The 13,865-nt window shown below is 38.6% G+C and overlaps 1 protein-coding gene across 3 annotated transcripts in view; it reads left to right on the top strand.

The window, feature by feature from the left end:
- PNISR (PNN interacting serine and arginine rich protein) overlaps nucleotides 1-13,865 on the top strand; it is a 28,083-nt gene that overhangs the window by 3,326 nt on the left and 10,892 nt on the right. For all 3 annotated transcript variants that reach the window (XM_075046659.1, XM_075046656.1, XM_075046658.1), the window contains exons 2-3: nucleotides 9,689-9,807; nucleotides 11,061-11,246. In XM_075046659.1, coding sequence (XP_074902760.1) covers nucleotides 9,720-9,807; nucleotides 11,061-11,246 — 274 coding nt within the window. In that variant the 5' untranslated portion in view covers nucleotides 9,689-9,719. The remainder of the gene's footprint in view (nucleotides 1-9,688; nucleotides 9,808-11,060; nucleotides 11,247-13,865) is intronic.

The following is a 13,865-nucleotide window of genomic DNA, read 5'->3' as shown; positions in this document are numbered from 1 at the left end:
TGCAGTGGTGTAACTGAAGTTGACTTCCAGCATTCTAGTGATACACAACTGTAAATGGGCTGGAAGAATTTTACACTTCTTTTTTTGACTGGACATCTTGCTAACAGATCCCAGCAATCACATTGGTGTAGCTTCTGGTTCTCAGAAAAGATGTGTAGTATCTGGGCATTAAATACCTGCAACAACTTAGGGTGATGCCCTAGGTGATGTATAGAAGTCTTTGACCAACTGAAAGTGGGATAGGTGAAACAGAGTAGCAGTCAAGACAGTTATTTTAACTTTTTTTTCTGATTTATTGCGAACTTAACTCACTCCACAAATGTTTCATTTTCTGATCAGCAGCTGAGTATAATGTAGTAGTAAATATTCATTTTCCCAAATAAAATGGAAGCTGGTATGTTTTTGTCTGAGTGATGGTATGCATTTGTTCTGACTCTGAGTGAATGTGTGTCTGCAGCCATTCTGTAGTAACTCCTAGAGTTCATTCCTACGCAGGTGCATAGGGTGCAGTGTTTTTCCATACTCCTAGATCTTTGCAGCTGCAGAGGTGTTCTGACTTACCTGGGTCTCCCACATTAAGACCACTAGCTGATGTTTTTTGCCCTACCCTTTCTGCATTAAATTTTTCTTCTTGGTAGAGGGGCTCCTTTGGGTGTGCGAGACCATTTTTCCTTTGCATCTCTCTTTTCAGTCATACCTGTTGTGAACAGATTCTTACAGTAAAGTATTTTTTATTCCAGTGACACAGCCGTGGAAGCTCAGTTTACATTTCCTTCTAGTTTGGAGTACACTGAGAGAGATATTCTTGGAGCTTACACGGTCTGTGTCCTTTAATGACTTTGGACTCCAGCTCGGTTGCATGTTGATAGTACCATGGATCAGCTGCTCTGTGTAATTCCTTGGAAGAAACATGTGAACTGTTGGAGTTGTATCCCTAGAGTATTTATCCACTAGTCCTTTCAGTCTCATCAGTGATGTCTTTGCTATCGTGATCCTGATGAAGCAATAGCATAGTGGGAGGAAGGGGTGTGCAGGGGGCAGAAACAGCTCTCAAGCAACAGTGTTCAGCCTGAACTCTTGTTGGCATTGGTCTGATTCCTGTTTTTCTGCTAATGGCTTTGCTCCAGGTGTTGTGAATGTGTGGTTAGATTTATCCTGTTCGCAACTGAACGCTTCCACAAAATTCATCATGAAAATTCACCATAAACCTTCAGTCACTGTGCTGAAACTTCACAGAGTCAGTATCACTACCTTGAATGAAAGGAAAAGACCTTACATTAGAACAAGGCACTTGCAGAAAAGATCAAGAGATCGGGCTGTTGATTTCAAGGACCTCTGCTTCTGAGATGTCTCCATTTTCCTTTAGGTTCATCCCCAGAGCCTAAGCCTATATGGGACAGGGAAGATCTGCCCACAGAGTATGTGGTGCTTTTAAGATCCTTCTCAAGGTGTGACGTGGATGACTCCCTGCAGCCCAAGAACTCCACAAAGAGTATGTGGTGCTTTTAATATCCTTCTCAAGGTGTGATGTGGATGACTCCCTGCAGCCCAAGAACTCCACAAAGAGCATCAAACAGAGACTTACATACCTTTGCTGCTTGTGTTGTCTTGAGCTCATGCCAAAAGATTACCTGGCTAATGACACTGGTTACTTAATATTAATTTGTTTCAAAAACAGTACTTGTAGTTTATTACAAACCAGGACACCTACCTCTTGGGGTCCTTCCCTTCAGCTACTCTGTAGACCTAAAGATAGTCAAAAAGTCATGGCTGCAATAGCAGGTTATCTTAGAGGAGATGACACATCTGTTTTTTTACCTAGATATCTGACTTAGGAATGGAATATCAAGAAGAGCGTGTTGTCTTTAAACCCTGGGGTCCAAAGACTAACTGTGTAGGGGTTCTCAAAGTATGCATGAAGGCCTGCCATTTCAGCATCTTTATTTAAATAATGGATACTTCTTTGCTAAAATGCAATGCCTATTTGGAAGGCCTGCAAGATAAGATCTTTAGTCACCAGAAGAACTTCTGCAGCTATGTATTAGAGCTCAGATTGCAAGTAAAACTTGTCAGGCCATCTCACGTCACATATGGACCTGCCGTTCAGAGATGATGAGATGCAGAAAGGTGATGCAACAGTATCTCTTGCGCATCATAAAGCACTTGATTATTGGCTCTGGTTCTGTAGGCTCCGGAATCATCTGTCATTAGTCTACCTGTCTACAGAGTTGAATAAACCAGACTGCCAGATTGTGTCCTGGATATCTGGTCAAGTGACGTTGATGTCTGATGTAGGACTTCCTAACCTTGATCTCTTCAGCTCGTGACACAGCAGAAGGTGCCTGCTACTTTCCTCCTAGGGGCAGCCTGAGTCCTAGGCTGTCTCCTGATTTCTTGGAGTTGAGGTAATCTTGCTTCTAACAAATATCCTGTTTAATTTAATCTTCCAAAGAATACTTGGTTTTCACTGCCAAGATATTTCACTTCCATGAATTTCCTGAGACCAGTCACTCAGAATTGCCAGTTCTCTTCTTCTGCAGAAACTGTTGATGTGTAAGGTGTTCTGTGTAGTTCAGCTGCTGTGTTACATTCATGTTGGGGAGAAGCATATTGTCACAATGATGCCAGGTTCTTAGAAGGAGCAAGAAAGAGTCTGCTAGATGTACTCATCTGGCCAACTAGGTATGGTTAGTTATCTTACTGATGCTCTTCTGGAGCTAACTTTGTAAGTCTGTGTTTCTTCTCTTGGACGATCTGCATGATTTGGAGCAATTCAGATTATCCATTAGCTCTATTAAATTTTATTTAGGGGCAGGTCTTTCTTATCTTTCTGGGGGAAATTTCTTGATATTTTTCAGTTCTGCTGCAGCCAGTGTCATAAGACATATAAGGACGATAGCATCTCCAGGATGACAAGTGGGCTTTGTCTTCTGACATTCATAGGACTGAGCCTCACTCCCTAAGACTGCTCCACTCCGTTGCTGAGAGGTCTCAGCATAGTTACCTCTGTACAAGTGCTGTTGAACTGGATAACAGATTTTATGAGCTTAGACTATGAAGCTACCAAGGTAGAGTTGCCCAAGGAATCTGAGTGAGTCTGTTAGAGCTCAAGTTCTGTTGGTGGCCTTGTCTAAAAAATGGGCCCATCTTTGCATCAGTGGGGAATTAGCTACGAGGGCCTTCACCAAGCACTGTGCTGTTGGGAAATCATCAGGAAACCATGCTCTATTTGACAGGGTGTCATTCCCATCAGTGTGAATGTCTATAATTTGCTTCAAGGTAACAGTGTTTTGTGGGGAGTGCTGGGGGGAGTCTCCCAGAGTTAATGGTGAGCTAGAATTATCACTCAAAACTCTGGTTACTGGTAAGTAGCTTCTAATTGTATACTTCTCAGTGTGTGTGGTGTATTTGGACACATCATAAAACCATATCGGACAATATCTTATTTTGCAGACAAATAGGCAGGTTGAGAAGATGCCTTTTTTCCTAAAAGAACAGGTAAACACTGAGGTGTAATCTGTAGCTGAGGTGCACATCACAATTGAGGAGTGGAAAGGTGCCTTTTAAAATATCTGCTCTTTCTCTGTCTTAACCTAGCTTTTTGTTGGGTGAAATACTAAAGTATAGTAGAGAGTTTGACACCAACTTTAAATTTTTCTGGGTGCTGTTGGCTCTCAGATATTGCTATCTGCTGGGGATCAAGGTAAGTCCTATCTATGCCACTATGTCAGCTTTTATCGCCAGCAGGGGAGCTTTCACCAGCAATCCTCTCAAAGGTGGCATGTTTTAGTACCAGTAATTTGCTGTAATAAAACTTCAGCAGATCCTGCCTTTGAATAAAGTTCCAGTAGGTCCAGCCTTTGAATAGGAATCTTTTTTTTATTTTTAACATACAACAGAACATATTTCAGAACATGTCTGCTCTTAAAAACTCTTGGAAAATTTTGAGATACCACATTAACTTTTCATAATCTGTTAAGTACATATAACTGAAATTAAATGTGAGTTGACGGGGTGTTTTTCCCATGTGGTTGTGTTTCTGTGTAAAACAAAAAGAATCCTGAATTGGCTTCTGTTTCTTCATTGGTAAACAGATTTTTAATAGATTCAGGTTCCTGTTCTGTGATCTGACATCAGGGAACAGCTCTTGAAGCACCAATAAATGTTCTTTTGTTTATTTGTGTTTGCTAGAGAGAAAGTAGAAAGGCTATATCTAATTGAATTGGAGGGTAGAACAGCTAAGTAAAAGAACCTTAACCCATCATCCTAAGGGAGGGTAGTATCTGCATTTTCCTTTGCAAGTAGGTACCTGTAAAATGGGTCCATTCTTTGAACCTGTTTGCTTTTCAAAACCTGTTGGATGCACTGGTGACATCAGAACCAGAGTGTCTTAATGACTTCTCAGTTGATGGACCCTCTGTTAGTAAGTAAGTGTCTTGCTAATGTCTGAATTTAGTAGATTTTAGACAGTATTCATCTCCCCCCCCCCCCCCCTTTCAGTGGAAAATAAAGCTTTTTTCACTGCGATTTGGATGCTCTGCTGTGTATTTGGCCCTGTGTCACTAGTGGGAAGTAGGCTTAGAGCTGTCCATTGTGTTAGGTGAAGCCTCTTTCTTTCAGGTGATGCTGATTTGGGAACTTTGTAAGAAATTAAAACTCATTATAATTCATGTGGCAGCATCCTAAGTTGGTTTTGGCAATGCAGATTTTAATTACGTGGGAAAGGACTTTGATTCTCTTTTTTCCATTGTTACTACTTGATGTGTCTCAGAAAAATAATGTTTGCTTCTTGTCACATATATCAGTACAAGATGTTTCAGCTGTTTCAAGCCTTTAAGCTACTGATTTGGTGGGGGAGAGGCATTGTTGGTTTTGGGTTTGGTTCCCCCCCACCCCAGTATTGGGGGTGTATCCCTTGCAGTAAATTTAAAATTACTGAGAACAGGCTGCACTTTCTTCGCTGTGTTTTGTGCTTTCCAGTTTATGGCACTGAGGTTCAAAAGTGTTGTTTTGGTAATTCTCACATCTGTTTTGTTCATTAACATTAAGACTTGCCTCGGTCTGTTTTTATTTTTGACATCTTTAAAATAGCATCACTAGCAGAGGAAAATGTCAGTGACGTCTGATGGGACAATATCAAGATTCTGTTGAAAAGTTCTTACATACTCTTCTCAGTAGAGTTTCACAAGCAATATGCTAAGTTACATTACTTTTATGTAAAAAAGGGTAACATCAAATAGCCTATATGCATGTAATTTAGTATATGTGTCTGTATATAAGATTTATGTAGTTATCTTTTAGAATATGCTAACTTAAAACAAAGAGCTAAAGCCAGTTTGCCTCTGAAACTTAAAAGCAGATGACACCATTAAAAACTGCAGTGCTTAGCAAAACAATTTGTAAGGACAATAAACCACCTTCAAATGCCTGTAGCCTCCCTGTAGTAAGTGAGAAAATTTTACATCCAGTGCCTTTTTCATGTTTACCCTATACCATTTAGTGAAAACTTGGAAAAAGTGCAGGAAACCAAGTGGGGAGCAGAAAAGCAGGGAAGTCTGTTTCTCAGAAAGTGATGATGTCCTGGTGTTTCAGGTCGCCATATAGATAGAGGCCTTAGAACAAACCTTGTATGTTCACTACCCTGAATAGTGCATATTAAAATACATCATTTAGTTTTCAATACTAAAAGAATTTGAATACATGTGGTCTTCTCTTTTAGTGAGTACATCTTAAAGTTAGTTTTGTAAATATTTTAAGATGCTAATTTTGTTCCTTCTATATCCTATTCCTGTTTCTGTCAAACAAATAGCACAACAATGAAGATGAGTTGAAACTAATAGAAAATTAGAAATAGTTTTGGCCAATTTTCACATGATATTTGAAAAAGGGCTTTTGCATATACAGTTGGATGAAGAAAGTGATGTAATTGCTTAAGTATTTGTGTAGTACATACTTCTGATTAGTGAAGTTTTTACATTGAATTCGGTAATAAACCTGCGTACTTGAAAGTCAGCATGTTTTATAGTTGCCACCCTATGAAAATCAACATTTCTCCAGGAAAACAGTGAAAGTACAAATGCAATACAGAATTAAAAGCTTTCAAATACAGTTCACAAACTAAAATTAGCAGTTTCAAATGGCAGTGATTTTAAATCAGTCTGCTCTGGATGGCATAAATTGAATTAACCAAATATTGAAGTTCCTCAAGGTTTTACGCAGTTGTTGCTGTCTTGTTGTACTGTTGTACATCAAAATAGAAATCAACTCCATGTCTTGACCTCTTGCTTTGCAGTTCCCCACCTGATTTCTCTCCCCAAAATAGCAATAATAAGGTGAAATAATCTCTCTGGGGAAAGTTGAAGACTCCAGGCCATATTATATTGCAGAGTGATGGAGAAGGAGCTATGTATGCTAACAACTAAAACCCGACTGGGTTTTTTTACTCCAGCCCTGAAGCCAGCTGGCACTGAATGAAAGTCTCTGACCTTGCAAACCAGAACAGACATGTCCTAACTGCCCGCTGGGTCCCAGGTCTGTGCTGACACCTGAAACATGCTTGAAGCAGCCGGGAGGAGTGCTAGGTGGCCTGGGTCAGTGCTGCTTTCTCGTGGGGAGATGGTGGAGTCCTTCGGCACCGCTTCCCTTAGGAGTGTGGACTTGGCCTTGGTGTCCTAGTGCTTGATAACTTGCTGAGAGGGAAGCCAGGAGGGGAGCGAATGCTGCTGCTGCCCAAAGTCACTGCCTGTCTCCTCTGTTTTCAGATGCCAGTTGATATAGGTGCAGAATAATTTATCTCCCCAATAACAAAAGTTGAATTAATTTCTTTGAACACCTTGTAAAATAGTAAGGTCGTTGCTATCTTGGGGCAGGTTATACAGTGGAGAGGCATTTGTTACCTTAGACCTTCTTACGCTCTAGACTAGTGCTTCAGTTTGTCCGTAGTGAGGATCAAGGCCTGATAATAAAGAAAAAAAGGCTGGAATACTAAATGTCCATGAGAAACAGGTAACTGATGGGCATTTTAACAGGTACAAAAGTTTATTACAAACTAATTGTGTTAGTTGGAACATGTGAAAAAAAAATCCGTAATGTCCAAGATTTTAGGACAGAGATGTGGCCAGTCTGGTAAAAATAAATCTCATCTGATCCAATCAAGTAAAAACTGTGTGTAGGAGCTTCCAGTTCAGTTGAATTTGTAGAGGTGCTCTTAATATTGTTACACTTCCATAAGAGAAATCAGTATTTCTTTAACTGTTTGAAAATTTGATTTTTTGGCATTCAGTTATATGCAAACCTGCTTCTTACATTGTTGCTGAAACAATTTAATCTTCTGAATCTTTTGCTGAGTTTATTTTAGTGAAATTTCACAAACTTTTTCCAAGGTATTATGTATTAAGGTAAAAAAGTGCTACCAGAATTACTGAAATACATTTTTTTTTATTGCTAGTGTGATTTAACAGCTGGAAACAAAGGGAGCAGCACCGTGAGGCTGTACCGTGCTTTCAAGGCTGGTGGTTATCTTGAACCACAATTGTTAGAACTTTATTTTAAGATGTAAACAAGTTTATTTTGACCATTGAAAGAAGTTGGATTCTGGATGGAAAGATGAACTGAGGGGAGGAAGAAACAGTTACCTTTTTCTTACTTTAGGGTGAAAAAAGTATGTGAGGTTACTTCATACTTAGTGTATGAAATACGTATATATGAATACTCAGAGAGCCAGGTATGGCAGGGCCAGCTTAAATGTTGCATTAAGTGCGTTATTAGCCACTCTTACACTCAGCTGGTGCAAGAGAGTTAATTTCCTAGGTACAGATCAAAATGTAAAAAGAAGAAAAAAAAACCAAGAAAAGGATACTGTCTTTACCTACTAAAGGTTTGAATATCATAAAGATATCACTGAAATGGAAAAAAATCCATACTTATTTTGTCAAGAAAAGATAGTGAAAATAGTAAAGTAGTTTTTGCCCAATACTCCCCCCTGTTCCAAAAGTTGGTCTTGTTTAAAGCCCCTCAAAAAAGGCATTTGCAACTCAACTTATCCAAACCATACATGTGTAATTTTTGTACTGGTTTGAATGTAAGTGGTCTCAAAACAAAGGTGATCTACAGTTTTTCAGATTAAAAATAAAATTTGACAGAGGTATGCAAAATATGAGCTTACATTCATCTCTGCATGACCCAACACCCCATGATGTTCTGTACAGCTTTTTTTGTTGTGCATTTTTGTAGCGTGATGCTCTCTTCCTATGCAGTCATGCAATTATTTCTATGAACGTGTAAGTACTAGGCACAAGATCCCTTTGCAAGCAGGATCCACTCTAATTGCTCTTCTTCTGTCTGACGAAAGCAGGCTCTGTCTGTGGACTGCGTGCGTCCTGCTCGGTAAGAACCGTTGGGGTTATGTTCCTGGCTGGGCACCCGAGTGGCCCCGGCTGCTTTGAGCTTGTTTCCTCTGAAGCGACCAGGCTGTATTCATCTATTCTGTATCGCACTTGGTTGTGAGCCACAACTAGGTCTTGTGTGCTGCTCCTGTGACCTCAAGGAATGAATTTTTCTGTTTCTTTTAAGTCTGGAGTGTTTGAAACAGCCTACGTGGGTGATGTTTTTATAGCATGAAATCAAGGATTGCGTGTTGAGTGGCATGAGGATATATTCATTGAGAGTGGAAAGCCTGTTGAGAAGTTGTTAACAGACTGGATAGGACAGAGGGAGTCACACTCGGTGCAGTCTTACCCGTACTGGTGTTTGGGAACAGTTCCTGGAATGAAGTGTTCCCAAAACTGTGCCCAGACTTTGTCTTCAGGAAAGCTGTTTGGAGCAGCATCGGTGGCCGCTCTCTGGTCTTCCACATGGAGCAGGTTAGGTGTACGCAGGAGATACAAATGACCGGAAGGAACTGGTATGCCATTATAGGCATACCTACCTGGTAGACTGCTGTGCCTCATCAAATTCCTGCAAAGCTGGTCCTGGAGCTTTACTTAAAGCAGGTTGTGGAGCTCCCATGTCATCAGGTCCTAGGGCTGCTGCTGCCTGCTGAGTCAGGATACACAACATGGCACCAAAAAATGTTTCTTGTGATTTTAAGGGACCATGTGGTAAATATGCCATTATGCAGTGGTATTTCTTTTTTCTTTCTCAGATTTGAAAGACTATATTATTTAGAAATTACAGTGAGCCTGTACAATGCATAAAACGCATGTGGACACCATCTTGTACCTGTGCAGTTCTCCAGTGCAATCGTTAACAATGTGTTTTACCATTTGGTGACGTTCCTTTGTCTCGCTTAACAGCCTTGCATGACACTCATATAGAAAAATACACATCTTTCCCTAAGAAACAGGCAAGGATATAATTTAAGTAATGTTTTTTATATTTTGACTTACTTTAAATTGCATTTGTTGTCAGATGAGTTCTTGTCTTACAAACTTGTCATATCTCTCCTTGAACGTCATTTTGTAGTTAATTTCTTTGCGAAAATACAGAGAAAGCATACTAGGCTTCTGAAATCTTACAGTAATATTTTCAGATATTACTCTAAAGGATGAACCGTTTCCTCCAGCTTAAAATATTAAGCCAGCATTGCTTCAGCTTGCTTTGCAAGGCTTAACTATATCTACAGTTATGTAAGTTTCAGTTATGTGATATTTCATGGGCATCTATTTAAACATACAACTATTATTTTTAGTTGAAATATAGACTATATAAAGACTTAAAAGATGTGGGATCAAGGTGGACAACCTTGGCAGCAATGGCCTTTGAACCAACAGCAGTGGATGCAGTCATTTCAGCACCAGCAAGATCCAAGTAAGTATATAGAAAGCTTTGTGGATTAATTTTTTTTTTTTTAAATCTGTTGTAATTTGAATTTTTGAATCTTTGTTACAGAGCATGACTGATAGTTGCTTTTTTGTAGCTGCTGTCAAGATAATACATTTATGATGCTTTTCTGAACAACTAGAAAAAATAGAAAACATACATGGATTCCAAATGTTTTGACATAGTTAATATTAATATGCAAAATACGGGCAATCACCCTGAGTTATCCTGGACAAATTACCAACATTTTACCAGTCATACAGATCAACATTTAGACCTCATGTACTTGTACAGAATCTGTATCCCTGTCAGTTCTTTAGCCAAGCTGAACCATTTATTTGAGAAAATCTGCTTTTTATTCAGTGCCTGCATGGCAGAAGTACTAATGCAGATGTATACACAGAAAAACTCTCACTGGAAGATTAGTATATTTGTTTTAGGTTACAGCAGTGATGATCATGATCTTTTGTTTGGATTTTTTTCCCCCACCAAAAAAACCCCCATTTTAAACAATAGAACATAACATGCCTTAAATTGAGAGTGAGGTGACAACAATTTAAAGTATCAAGAGAAATACAGAAATGGATAAAGAGAGTGGAGGTGTGTATTTAATACTTGGGCAGAGTGATCAGGCACACTGGTTTTACATTGCTTTCTGTCACTTCAATTTCTGCTAGAGAGATTTCGTGACTTAATAATGAGCAGAAGACATACTAGTGCCCGCATCTGAGAGTGCAGTTTACTTACTCAGTGGTAGGAAGGTTAGTAAAGAAAAAAAGGGGGGAGAGAACGGTGACATAAAATAGCATTCTAGAAATTGCAGGTTATACAAAGATTATATATTGCAAAATGTAGTTTTCTAACTGTGTATCTTTCTTACACTTGAATCTTCATGAATTTAGAATTTAAAGCTATATATATTTCTTTCTGATACCAAAATTAGTTCATTTATGAAAAAAGTGTATTACTACCACCCATTCAGTGCTAAAGTGAACCTCAATAATCTGCTTTATGGCATTTTGAACATATGCAGAGAAACTACTTCAGCAAGTATGTACACTAACATTTGCTTTCAGTTTGTTTTACTGTACACTGTGAATAAGTTTTAATGGTGCTCGTGGTACTTGCTGAAGGTAAATGTTGCCTGTTTGTCTTGAGCAATGAGACATGTAACTTGAGAAAGAGTGTTAAACTTCAGACATGTGAATACTAACCTTTTAAATTTCCTTTGTTTATTTTAGGCCAGATTGACTGGGCTGCATTAGCTCAAGCATGGATTGCTCAGCGAGAAGCCTCAGGGCAACAGAGTGTAGTGGAACAACAAGGAATGATGCCAAACGGACAGGATATTTCAGGAATAGAGTCTGGTCCAAACAACCATAATAATTTTCAGGGGGATCCCAACTTCAACAGAATGTGGCAGCCAGGTTTGTTTTCCTTCCCATTCATTCCTTTTTTTTCATGTAATGAAATTTTATTTCTGTCAGACATTTATGGGTGTGAATATGCCTTGTCCCTCAGGTTTCAAGGTGCAAAACTACCAGTAGCATCAACTAATTAACTGAGTCTTACAGCTACTACTTTTCAGTCAGGTGTTCCACAAAATGGGTAACAGTAAAGGACACAAAGGTCTGATAACACAACTGAGTAATCTCCATATAAAATAAATAAATTGATTTCATAATACACATATGCAAAAGATTTGTTCTGTCCCTGAATGTTGTAGAAAGATAAAGTGTGAATTGCAGTTATATATTTATTTCCCTGGATCTTATATCTTATGTGTTTTGTTGCTTATCCCACTGCACTAGGAACAGCAGCACCGAAGGCAACAGGATGCCTCAGAATTAGAGAGCATCTGTTGCCCTCTCCTTTAGTGTAATACCTGCTGCTGGCACGATGTTGACATGTATGAGTTCACAATATAACTGGCAGATGCTGGCTTTAGGTGTCTTAAGATCTTGAAAAAGCAGATGAGCAAAATTCTGTATGTAAAGTATGTTCTTATTACATGTTTCATATACTTAGTATTTGCCCTTTTTGACTTATGTATCTGATTGTCACCTGCATTATTTTTCAGTTATTGTAAGTTAAAGTTGTTTGAATGCTTCTGTTACTATCAGTTATTTTCAGTTCTTTATTTCTTCCACAGAACTTCAGTTTTAGCCAAAAAGTCATTTTCTTTTTCAAACTTCATAAAATAATACTGGCAATAAGCATGGGGTAGAGATTGGGTATTTTCCGCTAAGAATTTTTCTGAAGTTGTTTTCTGAAAGGTTTGTTAACATCACCACACCATAATGCAATTTGAAATGTGTGAGCAAGGTAGTTAGTAAGCCTGTGTGCATGCCTTCTGTTGTCTTGGTGAAAACTGCACTTCATGCTTGATTCTGTTAATGATTGAAAGAATAACACCTCCAGTTTTCCCTGTGACTATTCAAATTTGTTTAAGTGCAATGTTTAATAAAAGTAGGCTTAAAATGTCATTGGTGATTCTTACATGTGCATAACAAAGGGAGGTAGCCCTTTCACTTAAGTTTCACCTAACTGCCCTGGGTTATAAGTTATTGTAACCACATGTAAGAATTTTAACTTTACTGTGTGGCAGTACATAGACTGTATTCTAGCTGTATTTCTGTATAATAAGTAGAGGTTTTTACAGAAATATTGTGTCATTATTGGATGACTTTCTTTTTCATATGATCCTGTGGTGGTGAGTTCTTCCTCCTATGCTTTTTCATCTGTGAGGTGAAAGAGAATAATATCTTATGTGGTGGTTTTTGCAAATAGTCACAGAATGGTAAAAGTGAGGAAGACATTTCACTGATAATTATAAATGTTAGGTGCCCAAGCTCACCTGGAAAATGCAGAACAGGAAAACATCATAGACCTAAGAGTGGGAATTATGTAACACCTTTTGTTAATGGGAAACAATGTGCCAATGCATTTTTTTATCATTGGGTATATTATTCAAAGAATATGTTTTTTTCTGACTTTTTTGGGACGCTGATGAAGACCGTGCTGATGCAGATATGACCCAGCTTCCCTTAATTTACGTAATGTCATTCTTAATGTGTAAAAGTAGTCACAGCAGACAAACTAAATCATAGCATGCATGGCTAGCCAAAGTTCTCCTCACGTATTTACTCTGTTTCTACAAAGCTTCATCTTTCTCCAAGTTTCTTTTTGGATCCAAAAGTCCTTTACACACTACTAATAGAAAAGCAAAACGGCAATCTGAAAACCAACTGTGTAACTAGCAGACAATTCATTTTGAAGGGATTCATGTTCCACAAGTGAAAACAGCATCTGTTGTACGTGACTTGAAAGCTTTCAAGTCAGTGGAGTTGAAGTAAACTGGGCGTTTAAATAGTGTCAAATGTTAACACATACATTTATGAACGATAACTCTTGTAAGCTGTACTTAAAGAAAAAGGATTCTGTCCATTAGAATACTTCAGGAGTATTAACTCTGGGAAAAGATTTGATTAATCAGCTAAACGTGACCTACCAGGATGACAGTGAGAGTGAAAGAAATGATACAGTCTTTGAACAGACCAAAAAAAAGACCAACGAAGTAGAAAAACTATGTTAACCCGTTGTAGTTGCTACAGTAATGGATCCAATTATGACGCAGGTGGGAAGGACAGTAAAAATGAGAACAATGGAAAGAATTATTAAAGGACTGTGTGGAAGGTAGGAGTTAACGTGAGAGGCTAGGTATTAATTCTGTTACTGGTGAAAGAAGGGTAGTTCTGTCACAGTCTAAATATCTGTATAGTGGACATAATTTTTAGGCTGATTTCCTAAGACAACAAAGTTTTTGGCCACATGAGCTATTAATTCATTCCTTAAACCCTTTTCATTCTGTTAGCCAGTTGTAACTTATGTTTGAGGCCTTATGACTAGCTTATGCTGGCACCTCTGCTAGATATTGGAGAATCCAGGGAATCATCCATTATAAAGACACAAGACTTTGGAAAGCAGATTTCAGTGGTTCTGCTGCTCACAAACCCATTTGCTTTCCATAATAGATCTTTTAAGTC

Source organism: Buteo buteo, chromosome 15 (assembly GCF_964188355.1).
Source record: "Buteo buteo chromosome 15, bButBut1.hap1.1, whole genome shotgun sequence".
Classification (NCBI taxonomy): Eukaryota; Metazoa; Chordata; class Aves; order Accipitriformes; family Accipitridae; genus Buteo; species Buteo buteo.
The sequence above is the reverse complement of the archived record's forward strand: the minus strand, read 5'-3'. Positions and strand labels throughout refer to the sequence as shown.